Source organism: Bombina bombina, chromosome 11, assembly GCF_027579735.1.
Source record: "Bombina bombina isolate aBomBom1 chromosome 11, aBomBom1.pri, whole genome shotgun sequence".
Classification (NCBI taxonomy): Eukaryota; Metazoa; Chordata; class Amphibia; order Anura; family Bombinatoridae; genus Bombina; species Bombina bombina.
The window spans coordinates 59,285,008-59,312,049 of record NC_069509.1 but is presented as its reverse complement, the minus strand read 5'-3'; the positions used below and the strand labels follow the sequence as shown (position 1 = coordinate 59,312,049).

Below are 27,042 nucleotides of genomic sequence, written 5' to 3'. Positions count from 1 at the left end.
ATTGAAAAATGGTCCGGTCATTAAGGGGTTAAATTGGTTTTATTGATTAATATCATGTATGCTAACTGACTAAATTTCAGTTATAAGTACTGTTTTGCGCCTATACACCAATCTCCTAATCCATTTTTTGTATAAATAGACTTTGTTTCTTGGTGGCGGGGGCCACTAAGAATACCTTGTCCGGTTATATAGGCAGCATCCCAGATCTTATTAATAACTATTTCTGAAAGAATTTACACTATCCTCTAAGCGCTGTTATTTACTATTCTTTTTATCTATTTTGTGTACACCCGTTTAACAGCAGCATTGTGGATACTGTCATTGTTACTAACAATATTTATATATATATATATATATATGACACATATAGTACAAAGAGGTCAGAGTTTAAAATGAGTTAATATGAATACAGGGATTATTTTAATCCAGAAACTAAATTAAGAAAATGATCAGTTTATGAAGCAGAGATCAATACATTAGAGGAGTTGAATCTTGCCAACCCAAAAGACTTATTTGTAAAAATGGAAAAATTGAGTCAAAAACAACTTTTGAGATGTCATGATAGCAACAATCTAGAAAGATTTCTGAAATATAAATTAATCCCCACAGGTCTCAAACTTGAAAAAATATCTATAATGGATAACAATGAGGTAGAACTTTTAACAGAGTGAGATACAGCATTAGAAGAATGCTTTATAAAATGTATAAATATTTTAAATCAAATTATAGAAATAAAAAAGTTAAATCTTTTGGAGAAGAAATCAAAAGCATTAAGGAATCAACTCACATAATTTTCGGGGTGATGTATATTATCAAGAATTAGACAAAGACAACAAAACAAAATTAAAGAAATTTGATGGAATAGTTTGTAAAGAAAAAACTTAATAAATTCTTAAGAGAACTATCAAACCAACAAAGAAGGAGGCTAATAAGATGGAAGAAGAGCCTTTTCCTTTAACTTACCCCAGATACACCAGGGGTACATCAGTGATAATACAGAATGGTTATATATTAAGTCCTCCTGATTTTTCAACACATGTGCCATATGAGAATGAAAATTGGGGGGAAACAAGATGAATACAGAATATAACCATAAAAAAAACGAATAATATATTCTACAAATAGAGGAAAAACAAGAAATTCTAATTGTCATATCAGAGAAGAAGGCACATACACTAAACAAAATTTTAAACCATACATAAATATTAATAGATAAAATACTAATGGTACATATCGCAATAGACTGATAATATGTCCCAATAATTTTTTATGGACAAAGGGATAATTATAGGTTTCAACAGGACAATAACAAATATCATGAAAATAGGAGTTTACTATTCGAATAGCAACTATAAAAAAGGGGGAAACCAGAAATTTTCACTGGAGAAAAAACAGCTCTAATGGATATGGGAAAAGAGAAGCATTCCGGGAAGGGGGGGGGGTAACTCCATGGGGAATAGAACCCCATTTATGAAAACCAACTTTAACAGAGGAGCAATCAATGACCCCCCAGACTGGAACCCCAATGGAAAACAAGGGGACAAAAAAGGCCAAATACAGAGGATGTCGAGGGAGGCCAAAAACGGAGGAAAGAAAAGACAAAAAATCATCTTGGAAGACCAGGGATGTAAAATTAAAGTTTTTTGATCTTTCAACGAAGATACTAGGGAATGATGAGATTAAAACTCTAGAAAAGGGTCTTTTATTTGCCCCCACCAAGGGCCCTAAGCCTTCAACTTTTCATTGACCTTAATAAATTTACAACGGAAATCGACTCTCAAAAGATATTTTGAGAAAAAAAAAGAAAGTATTTGAAAATAAAGAAGAAGGATAATGAACAATTACTTATAGATATTTCTGCAAGAATGAGAGGAAGAAAGCAACCAGAAGAATTCAAAAAGAATACAAGGGCTCACACATCATTTAAACCCCGTCCACATACTATCCCATCCATTCGAAGGGGAGTCTGATTTCAGTATTCTCAAATCTCGTACAGGAAGAGTTCACAGAAATGTGTCACAAATATAAAATCAAAAGAAACTGGAAGAAGACTCTAAGATAGTGATCTGTGATGCAGATAAGGGAGGGGGATTGTGATCCAAGGACAGATGCGATTACTACAAGAAGCCAATAATATACTACATGATAAAAAATATTATAGAAAACTCCCCTGGAGATACAACTACTATATTTTCAGAAGAGTACAAACATTTTTGGATGATGCTAAAGAAGAAAGAATTTTAAAGAAGATGAATGTGCCTTTCTAAAAATGATACCCCGGTGTCGCCATTTTCTATCATCTCCCTAAGGGTACATAAAGATCCGGGAAGACCTATTGTTTCAGGTATTAATTCTTTAACCTCCAAACATTTTGGAATGATATTGATTTTTTTTTCCAACCTTTGCAACCTAGGGTTAAAATCTTTGGAACCTAGGTTAAAATCCTAGTTAAGAGGACACGCCAGATACTATATAAGAAACTTTCAAAGACTAAATGGAGCTCTGAAACCATCTGGGTAACACTTGATGTTAGCGCTTTGTATTCTAATATTCCCTATGGTAAGGGAGTTGAAGCAGTAAAATACTGGTTAGATGTCATGACATCTACCAGAAAATACTAAAAAAATTCTATTAGATCAATTATTTTGTCTTGGAAAAAAACTATTTCCTATTCGAGGATTGTTTTTATCTTCAGCTCCACAGGACAGCTATGGGGACTCGGCTTGCCCCAAGCTTCGCAATTTATACATGGGTCTATGGAGGAAGTGACAATTTGGAACAACAACCCCATTTTTACCATATATAAGAAGTGGGCCAGATTTATAGATGATATAGATATGTTTATCCAAAATCTGAATCTAAATTAGTTTAACCTTTCCTTCACTGAAAAAAGGAGATAAGGACCAAATAGAGTTTATGGACATAGTACTCTCTTTCATGAAAATAATGAAGTTGAAACAAAGCTGTACTAAAATGAAACCGACAGCAATGGATATTTATATGCGACCAGCAATCACACAAAAGCTGGATCCGGAACATCCCATATGGACAATTTCAAAGAATTAAAAAGGAATTGTTTCAAAATCAATAGGATTTTGAAGAAGAATCAAGAATTCTGAAAGAATTTTTTTTTAGAAAGGGTATATCGAAGGGAGGGAATTAGACAGAGCCTGTGACAGAGCAAGAAAACTTGACAGACAATCATTATTAAATACTGGGAGCAAAAAGAATCTCCAAACAAAAAGATAATTTTATAAACTTCATCACAACCTACAATAAAGGTGCCAATGAAATTTAAAACAATTATGAAAAAAACATTGGCACCTGTTATTGAAGGATGAATTAAAGAAAGCCATTCTAAAAGAACCGAAAATTATCTTTAGGAGAAATAAGAATTTTAAAAATATTTTGGCTCCAAGTCAACTAAGGACAACAAAAGAACAAAATTGGCTTAATAAAGTTTCAATAGGTTTCTTTAAATGCAACCGTCTCAACTGTGTTGCTTGTGTCCATCACTACAATGGATCTAAATCCACTAAGGAAATAAAATCAAATACCAATTGAAAGAGCTGCAAAATAAATGTGACTTGCAATTGTGAAACTGACCATGTGGTCTATCTATTAAAGTGTTTATGTGGTCTACAATATATAGGACACACTACCTAGAACTTTCAAGAACGTCTGCTGAACATCTTACCAATATAAAAGAAGGCCTAAAAACACACAATGTATCAGAACATTTTAGAGTTACCGATAATAAGGACCCCTCAGGTCTCAAAGCTACAGTTCTAGAATATATTCCAATGAAGGAATGAAGAGGGAATAGAGAATTATTCTTAAGAAGAAGAGAGGACATACTGGATTCACACTCTCCATACTCAGATCCCTTATGGTCTTAATAAGGATATAGACCTTGCAGCCTTTTTTAATAGAATGATATTACTATATTCCTAATTGTTCTCTAATTTGACAGATAACATAGAGATATTGTTCACTAAATAATAAATACAAAATAAAAAATTATATATATTTGGAGGGTTTAAGAATTATTAAGAATAATACATTTTAACATTATCAGATCCTTTAGGAAGAAGGGAGCAAAGGAATAATTTGTCTACATGTATATATCCCTTTCTATATATATATGTGTGTATATAAGTATATATGTATGCATATATATGCAATAATACTTGTTTTTATCTATTTCCCATTTATATTTTGGCCAGCAATTGTATCTGAACTATGACAATGGAGTGTTTTAATAATTCCAAACTTAATGATATAGACTTTATAGAACCATTTTAAACAATAATGGATTTGGTTGGAGTGTTTCATCACAAATATTGCATAGTAAGAATAATGTATTAATTTTTATATGAGCCGTTAAGTGTACCTTAAACATTTTCTATATATTTCAATTTTTATATTTTCCATCTTTATATGTATTCTTTAAACTCATTTATGCATGAAAGACTGAATCTTATATATTGAAACAGGAAGTTTTTATATATAAAATAACTTATTATCTGTTTATACATATAATGAGGCCATTTAAATAGGTAATTGCCAGAATATTTAATATTGGTTCTCTATACAAACTGATTTAGACAAAACCAAAAGAGATGTTTAAAGACACGCTATTTCTTGTAATATAACTTTTTTAGACTTCTTTTTGGACTTTAAATACTGGACTTCATTGAAATATTTACTCTTACATGTACATATTTTAGGTTTTTTTTAATTGGTTTTATTGATTAATATCATGTATGCTAACTGACTAAATTCAGTTATAAGTACTGTTTTGCGCCTATATACCAATCTCCTAATCCATTTTTTTGTATAAATAGACATTGTATCTTTGGTGGCGGGGGGCCACTAAGAGTACCTTGTCCGGTTATATAGGCAGCACCACAGATCTTATTAATAACTATTTCTGAAAGAATTTACACTATCCTCTAAGCGCTGTTATTTACTATTCTTTTTATCTATATTATATATATATATATATATATATATATATATATATATAAATATATTATATATACAGGGTAGCCCTCAGTTTTACACCGGGGTTAGGTTCCAGAAGGAATGGTTTGTAAATCGAAACCGTTGTAAATTACAACCCAGTTTATAATGTAAGTCAATGGGAAGTGAGGCCCCTCTCAAAATTGTCATAATAACACCTAATACATTAGTTTTAAAGCTTTGAAATGAAAACTTTAAATGCTAAACAGCATTATAAACCTAATAAAATAATCACTCAACACAGAATATATAATTAAACTATGTTAAATGAACAAAAACATTTGATAATCAGCATTATAAACCTAATAAAATAATCACACAACACAGACTTCACTTGCATTTTTCTGCAACCAGTTCTTTCTATGCATTCCAATCTGGACTGATTTATAGACAGGAAGATCTGGTTCCTTTGAAATCTGCTCGATAGCTCAGGTCTGGTTAAACTGATTCATTTCAGCTTGCTTGGCTTTGCTGCAACACAAGTGGACAGCTCCACCTACTGGCTATTTTAATAAATGTTCTGCTTCTCAATGCTTTTCAATAGCAGTCACATGACTGGAAAAAAAGGTTGTTATTCTGAAACGGTGTAAATTGAATCGTTGTAAAACGAGGGCCACCTGTGTGTATATATATATATATATATATATATATATATATATTATATATATATATATATATATAGTGTTATTGGCTCACCATCATCTAGGTCCCAGTAATACATTTCTGTTCTTGAGCCTATCTAGGTTTTACCTCTTTAGCAAATCAAATTTGACACTAGAAGTAAACTGTAAAGTTGCCTAATATTAAATGCTCTGTCTGAATCGTGAAAGTTTTTTTTAAATATTTTTATTGAGGATTAAAAATAAACATACAGGAATCACATTGTGAGATAACAAAAATATACAGGCAATATGTTCCGTGACAGTGAAGTGACATATAAGCAAATAGGTACATAAATGCAAGATAAAGTAGAGTATAATAGTGTAGCCACTATCTAAATAGTACCTGTAGAGTAGAACAAAAACTATCAAATTCTAATCCTCAGTTTTCCACCTACATAACACAAGTAAGGCCACTTTTGGACCTCCAACATATCTATTATAAAGAATAACAGGAGGGTTACATTAGTATATATGGGCACTTTTGGATCTTAAGAGCGCTATTGAAAACACATCCATTATATATATAACATATACATCTAGTTTGTATAGTATATATAAACAAATCTCAGCTTGTAAAAGTTACAAATGTAATTATCCCCTATAGAGGACGAATATATGGAGAGCAAAATAAGAGGAAGAGCTCATCAGATTATATTGAGGGAGCTACTGTGACCTTAGTATAATATGATATGACAGAACATGTTTGTTTGTAAATGGGTAGGACAATAAAATTAGGTAGCTGAGAAATATATTCTGAGTATCTAGCTAAGAAGTCTCCCTAGTCATGTAGTTAAAATAAATGCATAACTCTCTATGTTGTATGTCATTGTGTCAAAGGTTATCTGTATCCCCTGAAACAATCTAATAACAGTAACTTCTGCAGCATAACTCTAGAAGAATCTTCTAGATTATAACTTCCCACAGGAATAGGGCCCTCAATCCCTCCTGTATGTGTTTGTAAATTTTGTCCTGTCTCTTACAAGTCTTGTATTGTTTTATTTAAATGAATTGTACACATGGACAGCGCTATGGAATATGTTGGCGCTTCATAAATAAAGTATAATAATAATAATAATAATAGAAGAGAAAAAAAAAAAACAACAACAACAATATAGTCACCCAAAATGAACTTATTGCTGTAGATATACACTTAGAAGAGCATAGGATATTAACATATAAATATGAGATTTTATCAGCAGCGCATATGGTGTGCCTATAATAAATTATATCCTAATGAGGTATATATAGCAGTGTCTGTAAAGACAAATATGCAGGTGTCCTGTGCGGGAGCCAGGAATATCTAATTGAAGTTGAACTCTCTTGTCAAGATTATGCAACAAGGTTACTCCTACTATAATTTTAATCCTTATAGATTGATAAACCTTCAAGAAGATCTAAGTAACTATACAGGTACGGAGTATAGATAGGGTCCTGTTAGAATTTTTCATATGTATAACTATTCATTAAAACAATGATGATCGCTACAAAGTCAAAAAGAAATATGAACTAGGAGTTATAGCCAGAATCAGGTGAACATTAAACATTTTGGGGTGTGGAGAGCACCTCGTAGGTAATGCTGTCTAATGCAAGAAGGGATGGTACTATTGATATAGAGTGGGAAGGTGGAGGAAGAACAGATAGAGTAACCTATAATAAAAAAATATGGCTAGAATTATGAGCTACTTATGTCTCTAAAGTTTTCTTCAATGAGGCAGCTCAACTGGGTAAGGCAACATGGCCCTCTAGTGGCCAATTAAGGTTTTTAATCGTTAACATTTAAACATAGAACAAATGATGACATTTTATCTATGCATATTATATAATGTTCTGTTAAGCTTCATCCGCTAGCCGCAGCTTAAGAAACAAAACATATACTACTAAACACATAAACCTTTTCAATCCTGGTTATGTCTGTACGCATCAAATCAATATAATGGACCTTCCCATTGCCTTGTGTAAATTGCATAGGGTGAACATGGAATATATATGGAATAAACAAGTAGAAATGAGTAAATAGGTATGAGAGTCATATACTGTATATCTAAGTGACGGATAGTGAGCTAGCACTGTAGCATAGCCTGATTCCTCCACCTAAAGTGATACATTTCAGACTTCAGACCTCTTGGTCGTCCTATGTACAGCCCTTAATGGAAAGTGAGCATTTCAAACAGTCAAATTTTGTCTGCACCCAATATCCGTTATCAGACATATCAGTCATCATACATATCAATAACAGAAAGTCAAAAGATATATTATACATAACTATACTTAGTGCTGGGCCGCCTTTTGTATCGTAGTCCAGGAAATGGTACCTTAGGTATTGACATTGTTTACAAGTTATACCTGATGCTTAATAAGTCACTCACTCCAAAGCGTTCACTTATATAGTAAAAAAAAAGAAATGGAAGTCTCAGGGGTGTAGCTCTTATTTCCTTAACCCGTAGAGCTTTAAAGCTTGAAGGGTACTTGTTTAGCTCTAATAGGTATGGGCTTCTGATGTGTGCTGAGAACTGATTTTGAAGAGCCATGGTTGTTTAGTCCCTAAATTGTAGGCAGTCCATATAACTTAATTTTCAGACCATAAAGTCTTCATGAGTTGTACTGTCCTACTTTATGTAGAGGGGTTGAGAGGGGTCAAACACAGTGTGGGTAGTGTTACATCATGCCTACTCCCAATGGTTCATCACAAGAGGCTCTTATAGGGCCATTAGGTCCTGGGTTTGGTGGGTGACTGTTTCTAAATGTCCAGGCTCCAGCAAACATCTAGATCTTATGTACTGCCAGTATACAAGACTGGAACAAATTTCTCCTCTTGTCACATCCCCATATAGTGTTATGGTCTGAAATGGATAGGTTAGCATAATCTCATTGCTCAGGCATGGCACCTCCAATGATGTAGAGGTAACGGTGTTCCGTCCTTCGTCTCCGGGCCATAATGGACAACATTCTTCTCAGACGGATCAGGTATAATCCCTGCCTCCGTCTCTGCTTCAGAAGCATTCCATTTACGCATGATGTCGGGTCCTGCAGTCTCTGGTAAGTCCCCCGAAGTCACAGGTCTCTCTGTCTGGAGTTGTAAAGCAGGTAGAGATTTCTTTGGAAAGGCGCTTACTAGTTCCCCCTGCAAGTGAGAGATGGGTACCTCTTTATCATCTGTGTCCATCCCACAGGGGACAGGATCTCCAGTTTGTTCCGTTGTGGTCAGACTTGTGTGTTCCAGATTTAGCCTCTCATTGTTTTGAGCAGTTACCATGATAACACATAGCTCTTGTTTTAGGCTCCGGTAGTGTTCCTCCATAAGCCGGGTCAATTTCAACTCCCATCTGTGTAGGCCCTCCATTTTAAAATAAAGGATAGGTGGGTTACAAATCAGAAGAGTCTCAAAATATTCTTTAGTATTGAGTAATTATCCTATTGCAGGATAGCTTAAAGGGTCACTGTAAGTAAATATTTTCTATGCCTGTTACTAACTAACTACCCCAAATACGCTTTTTATCGATAGCATTTCATTAACATATCTCTACCGTATATCAGAAATCATGTCTGCAAATTTAATTGTTTTCCAAACCCACTCCGTGGGTATCCTTTGCTCTGTACCAATCCGTTTACAATACCTAGGTTTCAAAATGGTGCTTTAAACACAAAGTTATTGGTTTAAGTATTTTGAACATCCAGTGCTGAAAATAGTGGGCAGGATAACGTGACATCATCGGCGAATAAAAGATATAACTTTTAGAACGCTATGAAACTTCGTTTTGGAGAAAATATAGGTCAGTAGGTTTTAATTAATGTTTATTAACTTTAATATGTTAGTTGTTTAGCTTAAAAATTATAACAGAAAGTAATCCTTTAACCCCAGAGTTTCGGGGGGGGGGGGGGTAATTGTGCGGCAGCCCCAGGCCTATGTTTCACTTCTCGCACAGGCTTTGATTAGTGAGATCTTCTCGTTGCTTGAACGTGGCAGTTGTAAAATGGCTGCTAGGCCTGAGGAGATGCGTGTCACACAGCTGTCTCAGAGAACATAGGTAAGTACGCGGTTGGGACATCCACTCTTAGCATCTTTCGGATCTCGGTTGAACAGATGATCACAAAGGAATAAGATAAGGTAGATTCTCTGCAGGAAAGCCACATAAAATCTATCTGGTATCAGGAGCTTCACATAGACGGGTCCTACCGCACTGAGAGCAGGCTCCGCTCTCCTCCCTTTTTTTTAAACAGCCAGAACGAAATTATTTTTTCCAGTTAAACTGTATTGCTGGTTTTCTTAGGAGACTTGCAACAATGTTGCATGTGAAGTTACATTTTAGAAAGAGTTACAGCAAATGTATTTTAACTGACACCTTGTGCACTCATGCCATGGGTTTGACACCTGTCTTCACCTGTATGCTGGGGGGGGGGGGGGCTGTTCTTTCCTTTTTTTATGGTGTTAGTTGTACTAAAGAAATACTCTTTGTCTCCCTGTTTGTGTATTAAAAATACTTTTACCAGTATTTTACCCCCACACACTTAAAGACCTTATACCCGCAGAGATCTGATCTATGTTGGCATTGTAAACACGATGTTGAAAGTATGGGACATATATGGTGGAATTGCATTGACCTTCACCCCTTCTGGAACGGTGTAATATCCCAAACAGAAAAACTGTTGGGAATAAATATACCACCAGACCCGCTAATATGGCTTCTAAATAAACCTTCCAAAAAACTACCCGCAATACATTTGGTCATACTCCAAATGGCGAGTATTAGTGCTAAAGTATTAATTGCCCAGTTTTGGAAACAAGACCAATCCCCCTCTATAGCCCAGTGGGTTGATACTATACATAAGACTATGCAATTTGAGGAATATCACTATATGAAAACAATGCGCCAAGATTTCTTTCATGAGTTGCTCTTTATTTGGGAAAATTACATACACAACAAATACGTTAAATGATTTGTTCATGTCAGCTTACAGGTTATTTTGGCTGGATATGTGGGCAAGACATGTTCTACGGGATTTACACTATAAATGACAATTCTTCTTTCTCTTTCTTTTTTCCCTTCCTCTAAAAATCAAAACAAAATAAGGTTATTGATATTAATACTGTACATTTAATTAATGCATATTCTATTTTTTATGGATCCAATTCTGTGTATTGAAACTTGTCCGTATGACATATATACAGTATCTCACAAAAGTGAGTACACCCCTCACATTTTTGTAAATATTTATTATATCTTTTCATGTGACAACACTGAAGAAATGACACTTTGCTACAATGTAAAGTAGCGAGTGTACAGCCTGTATAACAGTGTAAATTTGCTGTCCCCCTCAAAATAACTCAACACACAGCTATTAAAGTCTAAACTGTTGGCAACAAAAGTGAGTACACCCCCTAAGTGGGAAATGTCCAAATTTGGCCCAATTAGCCATTTTCCCCTCCCTGGTGTCATGTGACTCATTAGTGTTACAAGGTCTCAGGTGTGAATGGGGAGCAGGTGTGTTAAAGTTGGTTTTATTGCTCTCACTCTCTCATACTGGTCCCTGGAAGTTCAACATGGCACCCCATGGCAAAGAACTCTCTGAGGATCTGAAAAAATAAATGTTGCTCTACATAAAGATGGCCTAGGCTATAAGAAGATTGCCAAGACCCTGAAACTGTGCTGCAGCACGGTGGGCAAGACCATACAGTGGTTTCACAGGACAGGTTCCACTCAGAACATGCCTTGCCATGGTCAACCAAAGAAGTTGAGTGCACATGCTCAGGGTCATATCCAGATGTTGTCTTTGGAAAATAGACATATGAGTGCTGCCAGCATTGCTGCAGAGGTTGGAGGGGTAGGGGTCAGCCTGTCAGCGCTCACATCATACGCAGCACACTGCATTAAATTGGTCGTCCCATAAGGAAGCCTCTTCTAAAGATGATGCACAAGAAAGCCCGCAAACAGTTTGCTGAAGATAAGCCGACTTAGGACATGGATTACTGGAACCATGTCCTGTGGAGACCAAGATAAATTTATTTGGTTCAGATGGTGTCAAGCATGTGTGGTGGCAACCTGGTGTGGAGTACAAAGACAAGTGTGTCTTGCCTACAGTCAAGCATGGTGGGAGGGAGTGTCATGGTCTGGGCCTGCATGAGTTCTGCCGGCACTGGAGAGCTACAGTTCATTGAGGGAACCATGAATGCCAACATGTACTGTGACATACTGAAGCAGAGCATGATCCCCTCCCTTCGGAGACTGGGACGCAGGGCAGTATTCCAACATGATAATGACCCCAAACACACCTCCAAGACGACCACTGCCTTGCTAAAGAAGCTGAGGGTAAAGGTGATGGACTGGCCAAGCATGTCTCCATACCTAAACCCTATTGAGCATCTGTGGGGCATCCTCAAACAGAAGGTGGGGGATCGCTCTGTGATGTTGTCATGGAGGAGTGGAAGAGGACTCCAGTGGCAACCTGTGAAGCTCTGGTGAACTCCATGCCCAAGAGGGTTAAGGCAGTGCTGGAAAATAATGGTGACCCCACAAAATATTGACACTTTGGGCCAAATTTGGACATTTCCACTTAGGGGTGTACTCACTTTTGTTGCCAACGGTTTAGACATTAATGGCTGTGTGTTGAGTTATTTTGAGGGGGACAGCAAATTTACACTGTTATACAGGCTGTACACTCACTACTTTACATTGTAGTAAAGTGTCATTTCTTCAGTGTTGTCACATGAAAAGATATAATAAAATATTTACAAAAATATATATATAATGTATGATCAACCTATTTCACCTCAATAAAAAGTTTATTTAAAAAAATACTTTTACCAAGGGAGTATTGAGAGTGCCCCCCTATGAGCCCTAGAAAATGTCACAAACTGACTTGTATTATTGTCTGTATACAAAACATTGGGATTATATTATTACTTAGATTAGGACAAATCACTTTACTTTAATCTAGGAACATTGAAGTCCAAAGTTTAAACTTTCACGATGGGAAAAAAACCCTGAAAAAATATTTATTAGAGCATACTAAAGTAGGCTCAGGAGCATGCACGTGTCTGGAGCACAATATGTATAACATTGTTACAAACACAGCTACCATATAGTGTTGCAGACACGTGCATGCTCCTGAACAGATCGTGAACAGTAGTGGCAAGTGTTAAAGGGACATGAAACCCCAATGTTTTTCTTTCATGATTCAGATAGAGAATACAATTTTAAACAACTTTCCAATTTACTTCTATCTAATTTACTTTATTGTTTAGGTATCCTTTGTTGAAGAAATAGCAATGCACCTGGGTGAGCCAATAACATAAGGCATCTATGTGCAGCCACCAATCAGCATCTACTGAGTATATTTAGATATGCTTTTCAGCAAATTATGTCAAGAGAATGAAGCAAATTAGATAATAGAAGCAAATTAGAAAGTTATTTAAAATCACATTCTCTTTCTTAATCATGAAAGAAAAAATTGTGTTTTAATGTCTTGATGTCCTTTTTAAACTTACCTTACTGTTGCTGTCTAACTAGGTCTGATACATGTAGAGATTTTTTTTTCTTATATGTGCAATATTCAACGTGCATTTGTTTTTGATCCAATAATGGGCACTGCCATACTTTAAATTAATAGAATGATGTTCAAGTAGTGTGACATTTGCAATTAATTTGTGCTTTGGAATGAATGGCAAATTTAATATAAATTGGCTTCTTAATAAATTGTGCAAGAAAAATTGAAAAAATTAATTAGCTAATTTTAGCTTAATAGTTGCTTAACAGGACATGAACATTTTTTTTCATTCATGTTTCAGATAGGGCATACAGTTGTAAATAACTTTCCATTATTTATTTTATGTAATTTGTTTTGTTCTTGTGCTGGACCGACTTACACAGCAATAGCTAGGTAAATAAAACACTTTCTATTTGTCATTAATGGGTTTTAATGTCTCTTTAAAGGGACAGTCTACTCCAGATATGTTGTTGTTTAAAAAGATAGATAATCCCTTTATTACCCATTCACCAGTTTTGCATAACCAACACTGTTATAATAATATACTTTTTACCTCTGTGACTACCTTGTTTCAAAACCTCTGCAGACTGCCCCCTTATTTCATTTTTTTTTGACAGACTTGCATTTAAAAAAAAACTAACTAATGAGATAAGAGGCGTCCTTCATGGGCTTAGAAATTAGCGTAGGAGCCTACCTAGGTTTAGTTGATGATAAAAGTAAATTGGAAAGTAGTTTAAAATGACATGCCCTATCTGAATCATGAAAGTTTGATTTTTAATAGACTTTCCCTTTAAGCCCGCATGCTGCTCATTACTTTTTGTAATGTTAATGATTCTATCAAGCGTCTTGTTCCTGGGAACCTGTTTCTGAGAATCTTATAATTACAGGAGGTTCAGACAATCACATGATTCTTGTTGATCTTCGGTCAAAGAGCACAGATGGAGTCCGAGCAGAGACGGTGCTTGAAGCTTGTTCTATTGATTGCAACAAGCACACCTGTCCAGGTCAGTTTGCTACCTTCTAGATAACTTGATGATTTAGGCCTAGTGGTGTGAAGTGACATCTTCTGTTTAGGTGTGTGTGTATATATATATATATATATATACACACACAAACAATAAGGTATCGGCGCACATTAATTTTCAAAAGCACAACATATTTTTTTTAACTGCTGCAAAAAAAATGCTTGCAAACAACATCAAGGAACAACTATTATTTTAAATAAAATTGGGATCTTAGTCACACAATATGGCCATATTTTGCTTAGCCAGTCACCACTTACAAGGTGCCCCAATATAGACTGGTCCTAACACTACAGTCCTTTTGTCACAGAGGGCTGAATCATTCCTGCTTTTTATCTTCATAATAGAATGAGACTCCTTGGCTAAATATTCACAACTCTATTACACTGTCATGAGCACACCTGAGCTTGGGTGGGGTGCTTTAACCAATGGGAGATGGTCAGTCTCCCTGATTATTTTTAAATACAGATACAAAATTTGTTTTTTTAGCACACCTTACAAGAAGTTTATATACACATCTTTGGGAGTGCTGCCAATATGACCCAGTAATTACACAAACAAAAAGGTATCAGGGCACATCCATTTTCAAAAGCACAACATATTTTTTGAACTGCTGCAAAAAATTGCCTGCAAACAACATCAAGAGACAACTATTCTTTTTAAATAAAATTGGGATCTTAGTCACACAATATGGCCATATTTTACTTAGCCAGTCACCACTTACAAAGTGCCCCAATATAGACTGAAAATGGATGTGCGCCGATACCTTTTTGTTTGTGTAATTACTGGGTCATATTGGCAGCACTCCCAAAGATGTGTATATAAACTTTTTGTAAGGTGTGCTAAAAAACAAAACAAATTTTGTATCTGTATTTAAAAACAATCATGGAGACTGACCATCTCCCATTGGTTTAAGCACCCCACCCAAGCTCAGGTGTGCTCATGACAGTGTAATGGAGTTGTGAATATTAAGCTAGGGAGTTCAAACTAAGTGTTACTGCATTATCTTTTTATTATGCATGGTTTGATTATGCTATTTTACTGTATTTAAAAGTACTGTAAGGGATGAGCATAAGATATGGTGTAGCAACTCTCTTGCTTTTATGATACTGTGCTGCTTTTAACTGTCTGATGCAAATGTATATTAAAGGTACATGAAACCCCAAATGTTTCTTTTGTGATTCAGACAGAGCATACAATTTAACCCCTTAGCAAAAGCCACCATACATGATATGTCACTAAGCCCTTAAAGGGATAGGAAAGTCAAAATTAAACTTGCATAATTGCAATAGAGCAAGTAATTGTAAGACACTTTTAAATTCACATCTACTTTCAAATGTGCTTTGTTCTCTTGGTATCCTTTGTTGACAACGAATATGCACATATCCTACACCAGTGGGAGCTAGCTGCTGATTGGTGCCTGCACACATTTGTCTCTTGTGTATTGGCTAACTAGGTGTGTTCAGCTAGCTGCCAGTAGTGCAATGCTGTTCTTTCAGAAAAGGATAACAAGAGAACAAAGCAAATTTGGTAAATGGAAGTAAATTGGAAAGTTGTTTAAAATTGTATGTTCTATCCAAATCATGAAATAAAAATTTGGGATTTCCTGTCCCTTTAAAGACGACCAGCCTCTTCAAATTTGCTTCATTCACTAAGTATTCTTTGTTGAAGGAGCAGCAATGCCACTACCGTGAGATACATACAGAAAGAGAAGCTAAAATAGCTACTCCCAGGGGGAAACCGAGTGGCCGGGCCATAACACAAGCTGTTGTTCATTCCTGGCAGACAGTTTCTCTTTCTGTATGTATTTGTTTTATGACCCTGGGGAGGTCTCCCTTAGGGTGATGGGGAAACCAGATGTGGACTCCTTACCTAATGTGCTTAGAGGGATATGGCTGCACCTCACTGAAGAGACCCAAAGGAGGCTAAAACAGTCCTCTGGGACCAATTCCCATGTTCAGAGGAGCATTGACTGGTAATTCGGGGCTGGACTGGCCTTGTTAGGGGGGATCAGACTGATTTACTTCAGGGAAGTTTTCCTCTGTGAAAGGTGGGCAAAAAGAAGCTGCTCCCAGGTGGTCCCCGGGCTATAGAACAAGCCACGGATCTGTTTGTTCCTGGCAGACTGCTTCTCTCTCTGTTTATATTTGTATTATGATTACTGTGAGATGGCTGAACACATCAGGTGAGCCACTGACAAGAGGCATATTTGTGCAGCCACCAATCAGCAGCTAGCTCCCAGTAGTGTACTGCTACTCCTGAGCCTACCTATGTGTTTTTCAACAAAGGATACCAAGAGAAGCAAGCAAATTAAATAAAATAATTAAATTGTTTGCAAGCTGTATCAGAATCATGAAAGATTAATTTTGACTTTACTGTCTCTTTAGGCAAACTTTTACTCATTAATACAGTTGACTGATGAGATATCACACTTATAGCACATACTTAAGTCACTGTCAATACATTTTTAAGAACCCCAGTGGTGTCTAGCTAACACAGTAACCCTTTGTGTTCTAAGAGCTGCATAGGCCATTTGTACAGTACACAAACCATAAATAAAGTGAATTAATAAATGATTATTGGTAAACTCTTATCTAGAGCCTGTCTTTGTTATATAGATTGCATCTTTATAGAGAATTGTTTTCTCCGTTCACAGAAACAGCCTCCATGTTTATTTGTGCACAGGACAGATTGTAACAGATCATTGTTAGATAATCGTATGATCTCTGTTCAGACTCTGTCAGTGTTCCAGGCCTTTTAATCAGGTCCTTGTTTATTTGCAAACCAACCTCATTATATGCGTTTTCCTTGTTTCAGGGGACAAGAGTGCCTTGGTACCTAGTGGCCTCCGTCTGGGAACTCCAGCTCTTACTTCTCGAGGATTCCTGGAAGACAACATCAAGAAAGTAGCGCAGTATATTCACAGGGGTTAGTATATTGATCTGTTCTATATACTATTTTTTAACAAAAACAGCAGAAATTCTATCTAGTAATAAATGTTATCTTTAATGGATATAATACTACAGTGAACCAAGATCAATACCACACGTCATTATCTAGCGGCTAGATTTAGAGTTTTGTAGGTAACGACCCGCGTAGCTAACGCTGCCTTTTTTCTGGCCGCACCATAAAAATAACTCTGGTATTGAGAGTCCAAAAAAAGGCTGCGTTAGGCTCCAAAAAAGGAGCGTAGAGCATTTTTAACGCATCTGCAACTCTCGATACCAGAGTTGCTTACGCAAGCGGCCAGCCTCAAAAACGTGCTCGTGCACGATTCTCCCATAGGAAACAATGGGGCTGTTTGAGCTGAAAAAAAACCTAACACCTGCAAAAAAGCCGCGTTCAGCTCCTAACGCAGCCCTATTGTTTGCTATGGGGAAACACTTCCTACGTCTGCACCTAACACCCTAACATGTACCCCGAGTCTAAACACCCCTAGCCTTACACTTATTAACCCCTAATCTGCCGCCCCCGCTATCGCTGACCCCTGCATATTATTATTAACCCCTAATCTGCCGCTCCATAAACCGCCGCTACTTACATTATCCCTATGTACCCCTAATCTGCTGCCCTAACATCGCCGACCCCTATATTATATTTATTAACCCCTAATCTGCCCCCCACAACGTCGCCGCTACCTACCTACACTTATTAACCCCTAATCTGCCGAGCGGACCGCACCGCTATCATAATAAAGTTATTAACCCCTAATCCGCCTCACTAACCCTATAATAAATAGTATTAACCCCTAATCTGCCCTCCCTAACATCGCCGACACCTAACTTCAAACATTAACCCCTAATCTGCCGACCGGAGCTCACCGCTATTCTAATAAATGTATTAACCCCTAAAGCTAAGTCTAACCCTAACACTAACACCCCCCCTAAGTTAAATATAATTTAAATCTAACGAAATTAATTAACTCTTATTAAATAAATTATTCCTATTTAAAGCTAAATACTTACCTGTAAAATAAATCCTAATATAGCTACAATATAAATTATAATTACATTGTAGCTATTTTAGGATTAATATTTATTTTACAGGCTACTTTGTAATTATTTTAACCAGGTACAATAGCTATTAAATAGTTACCTAGTTAAAATAATTACAAAATTACATGTAAAATAAATCCTAACCTAAGTTACAATTAAACCTAACACTATACTATCATTAAATTAATTAAATTAAATACCTACAATTACCTACAATTAAACCTAACACTACACTATCAATACATTAATTAAATACAATATGTACAAATAACTACAATGAAATAAACTAACTAAAGTACAAAAAATAAAAAAGAACTAAGTTACAAAAAATAAAAAAATATTTACAAACATAAGAAAAATAATACAACAATTTTAAACTAATTACACCTACTCTAAGCCCCCTAATAAAATAACAAAGACCCCCAAAATAAAAAATGCCCTACCCTATTCTAAATTAAAAAAGTTAAAAGCTCTTTTACCTTACCAGCCCTGAACAGGGCCCTTTGCGGGGCATGCCCCAAGAAGTTCAGCTCTTTTGCCTGTAAAAAGAAACATACAATACCCCCCCCCCAACATTACAACCCACCACCCACATACCCCTAATCTAACCCAAACCCCCTTAAATAAACCTAACACTAAGCCCCTGAAGATCTTCCTACCTTGTCTTCACCATCCAGCTTCACCGATCCGTCCTGAAGAGCTCCTCCGATGTCCTGATCCAAGCCCAAGCGGGGGGGCTGAAGAGGTCCATGATCCGGTCGAAGTCTTCATCCAAGCGGGGCAGAAGAGGCCTTCCATCCGATTGAAGTCTTCATCCAGGCGGCATCTTCTATTGTCTTCCATCCGGAGCGAAGCGGCAGCATCCTGAAGACCTCCGACGCGGAACATCCATCCGGCCCGACGACTGAACGACAAATGACGGTTCCTTTAAATGACGTCATCCAAGATGGCGTCCCTCGAATTCCGATTGGCTGATAGGATTCTATCAGCCAATCGGAATTAAGGTAGGAATATTCTGATTGGCTGATGGAATCAGCCAATCAGAATCAAGTTCAATCCGATTGGCTGATTCGATCAGCCAATCAGATTGAGCTCGCATTCTATTGGCTGATCGGAACAGCCAATAGAATGCGAGCTCAATCTGATTGGCTGATTGGATCAGCCAATCGGATTGAACTTCATTCTGATTGGCTGATTCCATCAGCCAATCAGAATATTCCTACCTTAATTCCGATTGGCTGATAGAATCCTATCAGCTAATCGGAATTCGAGGGACGCCATCTTGGATGATGTCCCTTAAAGGAACCGTCATTCGTCGGGAAGTCGTCGGAAGAAGAGGACGGATCCGCGCTGGAGGTCTTCAGGATGGAGCCGGTCGTCATCGGATGAAGATAGAAGATGCCGCTTGGATCAAGATGGTTGCCGGTCCGGATCACCTCTTCTTCCCGGATAGGATGAAGACTTTGGAGCCTCTTCTGGACCGCTTCAGCCACCGGAGGATGGATCGCCAGCCCCCGCTTGGGTTGGATGAAGATTTTGGAGCCAGGACGGATCGGTGATACCTGGTGAGGTGAAGACAAGGTAGGAAGATCTTCAGGGGCTTAGTGTTAGGTTTATTTAAGGGGGGTTTGGGTTAGATTAAGGGTATGTGGGTGGTGGGTTGTAATGTTGGGGGGGGGGGTATTGTATGTTTTTTTTTTACAGGCAAAAGAGCTGAATTTCTTGGGGCATGCCCCGCAAAGGGCCCTGTTCAGGGCTGGTAAGGTAAAAGAGCTTTGAAATGTAGTAATTTAGAATAGGGTAGGGCATTTTGTTATTTTGGGGGTCTTTGTTATTTTATTAGGGGGCTTAGAGTAGGTGTAATTAGTTTAAAATTGTTGTAATATTTTTCTTATGTTTGTAAAAAATTTTTTATTTTTTGTAACTTAGTTCTTTTTTATTTTTTGTACTTTAGATAGTTTATTTCATTGTAGTTATTTGTAGATATTGTATTTAATTAATGTATTGATAGTGTAGTGTTAGGTTTAATTGTAGGTAATTGTAGGTATTTTATTTAATTAATTTAATGATAGTGTAGTGTTAGGTTTAATTGTAACTTAGGTTAGGATTTATTTTACAGGTAATTTTGTAATTATTTGAACTAGGTAACTATTAAATAGTTCTTAACTATTTAATAGCTATTGTACCTGGTTAAAATAATTACAAAGTCACTATTAAATATATTTTCTTAGATATATATTAGGCTATAACCATTTATTAACTTTTATAACGATTATATTCCTGCTAAGGTAGACCCTTTTAGGTTACCCGTATATTGTATTTGTGTACTACCCTGCTTTCAGCGCCAGTATTTCCGCTTAAATTATTCTACTATCCTCCTCAGGGTTCTTAGAGAGAGACCCTTCTATACTTGGCATTAGGGTTGATATAAGCGCCAATTCTCACCTATCCTCCTTAAAATAATTACAAAGTTGCCTGTAAAATAAATATTAATCCTAAAATATCTACAATGTAATTATAATTTATATTGTAGCTATATTAGGATTTATTTTACAGGTAAGTATTTAGCTTTAAATAGGAATAATTTATTTAATAAGAGTTAATTAATTTCGTTAGATTTAAATTATATTTAACTTAGGGGGGTGTTAGTGTTAGGGTTAGACTTAGCTTTAGGGGTTAATACATTTATTATAGTAGCGGTGAGCTCCGGTCGGCAGATTAGGGGTTAATAAGTGTAGGCAGGTGGAGGCGACGTTGAGGGGGGCAGATTAGGGGTTAATAAATATAATATAGGGGTCGGCGGTGTTAGGGGCAGCAGATTAGGGGTACATAGCTATAATGTAGGTGGCGGCGCTTTGGCAGATTAGGGGTTAATAATTGTAGGTATCTGGCAGCGACGTTGTGGGGGGCAGGTTAGGGGTTAATAAATATAATATAGGGGTCGGCGGTGTTAGGGGCAGCAGATTAGGGGTACATAAGTATAACGTAGGTGGCGGTTGGCAGATTAGGGGTTAAAAAAATTTAATCGAGTGGCGGCGATGTGGGGGGACCTCGGTTTAGGGGTACATAGGTAGTTTATGGGTGTTAGTGTACTTTAGGGCACAGTATTTAAGAGCTTTATGAACCGGCGTTAGCCCAAAAAGCTCTTAACTCCTGTTTTTTTTCTGCGGCTGGAGTTTTGTCGTTAGAATTCTAACGCTCACTTCAGACACGACTCTAAATACCGGAGTTAGAAAGATCCCATTGAAAAGATAGGATACGCAATTGACGTAAGGGGATCTGCGGTATGGAAAAGTCGCGGCTGAAAAGTGAGCGTTAGACCCTTTTTTGAGTGACTCCAAATACCGGCGGTAGCCTAAAACTAGCGTTAGGAGCCTCTAACGCTGGTTTTGACGGCTACCGCCCAACTCTAAATCTAGGCCTAAGTTCCTTCACCATCTGTGTCTGAGAACAAGATGCATAACATTTTTACAAAACTTTCCAATTAACTTGTATTATAAATGTATCTCCTTATCTCTTTTGGTAATGCTTGTTTATTTTCTATGAGCCTATTGAGGGAAGACTCAGGAGTGTGCACGTGTATTGACCATTATGAGCCCTATTTATTAAGGGTTCGGAGCTCCGTCGGCTGCAGGTTTGCATAAGCAAACCTGTAGCAGAGATTTAAGAAGCCGCTGTCATCAGACCGCAGCGTCTTAAACCACTTCGCCACCTGTTAGATGGACTTTTCTGACCGGGGAGATTGGCGGTCCTTGATCACACGCGTGCAGGGGGCATCATTGCACTCTAGCTATAGTGCAATGTTAATTGTGAGCAGTGTATTGCTGGCCACTAGACGCAAAGCCACACGAACAGGACAAGATTTATGTCCCTGTCCACTTTACATTCTTAAATCTGGCCAATTATGACAGTTTGTTGTATAGTGTTTATTGAACAATGTTTTACACACAGTGCCCAAGATATGTGCCCAATAATTTCTCCTGAATAAGAACCCCTGAACTTGCTATTCTCCTCCTTCAGATCATGACAACTTGTTCTGATATTCCATGTCCTTCTTTTTTTTCCAGGCATTGAGCTTACTTTGGAGATTCAGAATGATATGAACCCAAAAGCTACACTGAAAGAATTCAAGGACAAGCTGGCTTCTGATGACAAACACCAAGAGAAGATAAAAGCCTTGCGAGAAGAAGTTGAACAATTTGCTGGTGCTTTCCCTATACCAGGGCTGCCTGGCCTATAACTGTCATTAGATTATCCGTTTGTTAGTACTAATGTGTTCTTTTCAGTTCTCAAACTGTAACAATGTTTAGGGAATTTTATAGTGTAAAAATGAAAATCCTCTATTTCATCAGAGCATTTTTTTTTAAACCAAATTCCTTTAGTTACTATCAGCTAGATTACGAGTTTTGCGTTATGAGTGAAAAAGCATCGTTCTGGCTCATAACGATGCTTTTTCCCTAATGCCGCTATTACAAGTCTTGTAGGTATAGGTGTATCGCACACCTTTTTGGTCGTCACGCAACGTCAATACCGCACTTAAAAAAAAAGTCCTTTTTCAATGGGACTCCCATAGCGCTGGTATTACGAGTTTGCCTGGGAGGCCAAAAAGTGAGCGGTACAGCCTAAAACCACAAGATCCGTACCGCCATCTAAAGTCAGTAGTTATGAGTTTTACACTACAAAGCTGTAGCATAAAACTCATAACTAAACGGTCACAAAGTACACTAACACCCATACACTACCTATTAACCCCTAAACCGAGGCCTTCCCGCATCGCAAACACTAAAATAAAATGATTAACCCCTATTCTTCCGCTCCGGACATCGCCGCCACTAAAATTTTTATTAACCCCTATTCTGCCGCTAAACACTAAAATAAAATTATTAACCCCTAATTTGTCATCCGCCCACACCGCCGCTATAATAAACCTAATAACCACTAAACTGCAAGCCCCCCACAACGAAATATACTAAAATAAATTATTAACCCCTAAACCTCTGACCTCCCACATCACTAACTCTACATAAATATATTAACCCCTAACCCTAACGTTACCCTAACCCTAACATCCCCTAACTTAAATATAATTAAAATAAATCTAAATAAACCTTACAATTATTAACTAAATAATTCCTTTTTAAAACTAAATACTTACCTGTAAAATAAAACCTAAGCTAGCTACAATATAACTAATAGTTATATTGTATCTAGCTTAGGTTTTATTTTTATTTAACAGGTAAGTTTGTATTTATTTTAACTAGGTAGACTAGTTAGTAAATAGTTATTAACTATTTACTAGCTACCTAGTTAAAATAAATACAAAATTACCTGTAAAATAAAACCTAAGCTACCTTACACTAAAAACTAACATAACAATAAAATAAATTAAATTATTAAAATACAATTTTCTAACTTACAAAAAAATAAACATTAAATTACAAAAAATAAAAAACATTATCAAAAATAAAAACAAATTATTCCTAATCTAATAGCCCTATCAAAATAAAAAAGCCCCCCCCCCCCCAAAATAAAAAAAACCCCTAGCCTACACTAAACTGCCAATGGGCCTTAAAAGGGCCTTTTGCGGGGCATTGGCCCAAAGAAATCAGCTCTTTTACCTGTAAAAAAAAAAAAATACAAACACCCCCCAACAGTAAAACATACCACCCAACCAACTACCCCCCCCCCCAAATAAAAACCTAGCTAAATAAACCTAAGCTAAACATTGCCCTGAAAAGGGCATTTGGATGGGCAATGCCCTTAAAAGGGCATTTAGCTCTTTTACTGCCCAAAACCCTAACCTAAAAACAAAAACCACCCAAAAAAACCTAACACTAACCCCGACGATCCACTTACAGTTATCGAAGTCCGGACATCCATCCTCATCCAAGCGGCAAGAAGTCTTCATCCATGCGGCCTCTTTGATCTTCATCCAGCCAGCGAAGTCCTCATCCAAGCGGCAAGAAGTCTTCATCCAGATGGCATCTTCTATCTTCATCCATCTGACGCGGAGCGGGTCTATCTTCAAGACATCCAGTGTGGAGTATACTCTTCAAACGGTCGTCGCTGGAAAATGAAGGTTCCAAGATGGCGTCCCTTACATTCCTATTGGCTGACAGATTTCTATCAGCCAATAGGAATTAAAGGGGAAAAAATCCTATTGGCTGTTGCAATCAGCCAATAGGATTCAGCTTTCATCCTATTGGCTGATTGACTTATCTGGTCAACATATATGGGACTTTTTAATACTACTGAAGATGTGTATATTAATACCAAACATGAGTATATTTCACTTATAATATACTATTTATAGTATATTTTGACTTGATTTGTTTATCAGTTCATTTAATATACTGGTATATATTGCATTTCCCAGTCACCATCTTATATCATATATGTAATTGGAAGTGAACTCTGCAGTAACTAATTATTAGATAATTTTTATTGGATTGTCATTTCCTATCAATATAAATATACTCCATATTTAGTACATATCTTGCTTAGTGTATAAAACATATGATATAATTTACAGCACCAATTACACATGCATTTATCAGATCTGAAAAACAAGGAAGATGTTATTTATTCTGAAGTAGGCTGGTTAAACATTTTAAATTCACCAATGTAGCTACCAACTCAATACAGCAGATACTTATCTAATATGTTACTGTTAGGCATTTCTCTCAGGGCCATTTATTTATAAATATGTTATTATTTATACAATCTGAGTATAAATGAAATATTTGAAAATTTGTCTAACAATATATTTAAACAATACTGAGGTATACCATAACTGAAAATGTTACTATATGACTTAAAAACAAATAATTAAGCTATTAAAGTTTCAATCTTATGCTTTCAAATTACACAAGTTAAGATATTTTCTTTGTTTTCTCCTGCTATTTTCAATAGAAACGTAACGTCTGGTATTTTGTGTATTTAGAACTCAGTAAGGGACAATTAGCATTTAACTGTAAATGTTTACCTTTCCTGTAAGGCTGGTGCTATATGTGTGTGTGTATGTGTGTATATATATATATATATATATATATATATATATATATATATATATATATATATATATATATATAATGTCACTCAGCCATACCCTGACATAAATTCCCACTTTAAATTTTAATATATGTGGGACACATGTATTGGAATTGACTTAAAATCCATTGGTAATTGGTGAGTGCACTGACAGTATGCATCCTAGACAGTCTTGCTACGAAGAGAGTCCATTATTTTTTTTATCCTCATTTTTATGCTCTTTAGCCATACATCTTAAACTACAAAACTTCATTAGTGTATTGGGGGAAATTACCTTTCATTCTCCCTTTATAGCTTGGAGATGGGACCTAGGATGGCGTGCTCGCAGTTAATTAATATGGACCCATTTATCCATAAAAGTATCATTTTTAGGGATCCTAATTTTATAGGCAACTGGAGATATTTTGTCAGTAATTACAAAAGGACCTTTCCATGATGGAAGAAACTTCTTCTCTTTAACCTGATCTTTTCCAAAGTTATAAAGATAAGCTTTATCATTGATTTAATACTCCTTTTTGGAAGTTTTGAGATCATAATAGGTTTTAGCAGCAGCTGCGGCCTTCTCTATGTTCCTTGAGCAAATGCAAAAGCATATTGCAGATGCTTCACTAAGTTTTCCACATATTGATGGGTAGTAGCAGCATTTATTAAGTTCTGGTCTTAGGTATGGTACAGTAAATGTTGAGGTAGAACCATTCTTCTACCAGTCATCAATTCAAACGGTGACATCTTAGTAGCACTACTCGGAGTTGCTCTTAATGCCAGGACTAGAGGTAATTTTACATCCCAGTCCTTACCTGTTTAATTCACAAACTTTTTGAGTATTTTCACAATGGACTGGAATGGAATGGAGCTTTCTTTTAACCCCTAGTGTTTTCCACATTTTTGTCATCACTTCGCTAGTGAATTGGGTCCCCTGATCGGATTCGATTCACTGGTTGATGAGCAATGCTGCACATGTTTCAGCACTATTATTAGGTGTACTGATGCACTCTACCCATTTAGTGAACAGACATGTCACTGTCAACATGTATCTGTTACCTCTTGATGACCTAGTTACTGGACCAATAAAATCGATTTGTATATCTGAACATGGCATTACCATCGCCCTTTTCTGCAATGGTCGCACTATGCATTGGCGCAGTGGGTTGGAACTGTGGACAGATTAAACAACCTTGACAGTAGGTTTGAATATCCTTCAACATATGCAGCCAAAAGGCATAGTCACGCAATATTTTATATATTAATTTGGCGCCACGATGGCCAGATGTGGGAGCATCATGGGCATGTTGAAGCATGAGACCTCTGAACAGGGTAGGTACCACCCATTGTTGGATACCTGTTTTGGAGGTTCTAATTAACAAACCATCCTGTAACTTGAATTGTGATTTGGACTTTATTAAGATTCTAAGATCTTCCTTGCCAATACCGTCATCTTTTGAGATGGGGTTGTTTTCAGGATCTTCTATGTGTTTATAGAAGATACCTATAATGAGGTCTTCCTTTTGACTAGTGATCAGGTCCTCACTAGGAGAATCTTGACTCTATTGTACCAGGTTAGACTCATTTTGTTGTGTAGCCTGATTTCTATTAAATGAATTGCACCCATTAAGTGGTCAATATTGAGGAGCTCTCCAGTTATGGCTCCTTGTTTGGCTAAGGAATCTGCAAGATCATTGCCTTCCTTATCAGGACCTAGAATTCTGGAATGACCCCTGGTCTTTTTCCAGTGTATGGTTAAATCATTGGACACCACTTAATTATCAATCTCGCAGAACAACTTACCATGCTTGACTGTTTTTTTGT

The 27,042-nt window shown here is 36.6% G+C and overlaps 1 protein-coding gene across 3 annotated transcripts in view; it reads left to right on the top strand.

Moving 5' to 3' along the window:
- Positions 1–27,042, top strand: part of LOC128641844 (serine hydroxymethyltransferase, cytosolic-like) — a 147,500-nt gene that overhangs the window by 71,075 nt on the left and 49,383 nt on the right. For 2 of the 3 annotated variants that reach the window (XM_053694404.1, XM_053694405.1), the window contains exons 10-13: positions 14,057–14,173; positions 17,009–17,119; positions 22,254–22,391; positions 24,045–25,057. In XM_053694404.1, the coding sequence (XP_053550379.1) occupies positions 14,057–14,173; positions 17,009–17,119; positions 22,254–22,391; positions 24,045–24,370 (692 nt within the window). In that variant the 3' untranslated portion in view covers positions 24,371–25,057. Of the gene's footprint in view, positions 1–14,056; positions 14,174–17,008; positions 17,120–22,253; positions 22,392–24,044; positions 25,058–27,042 lie in introns of those variants that run through there. The other variant, XM_053694406.1, reaches the window with a different exon arrangement.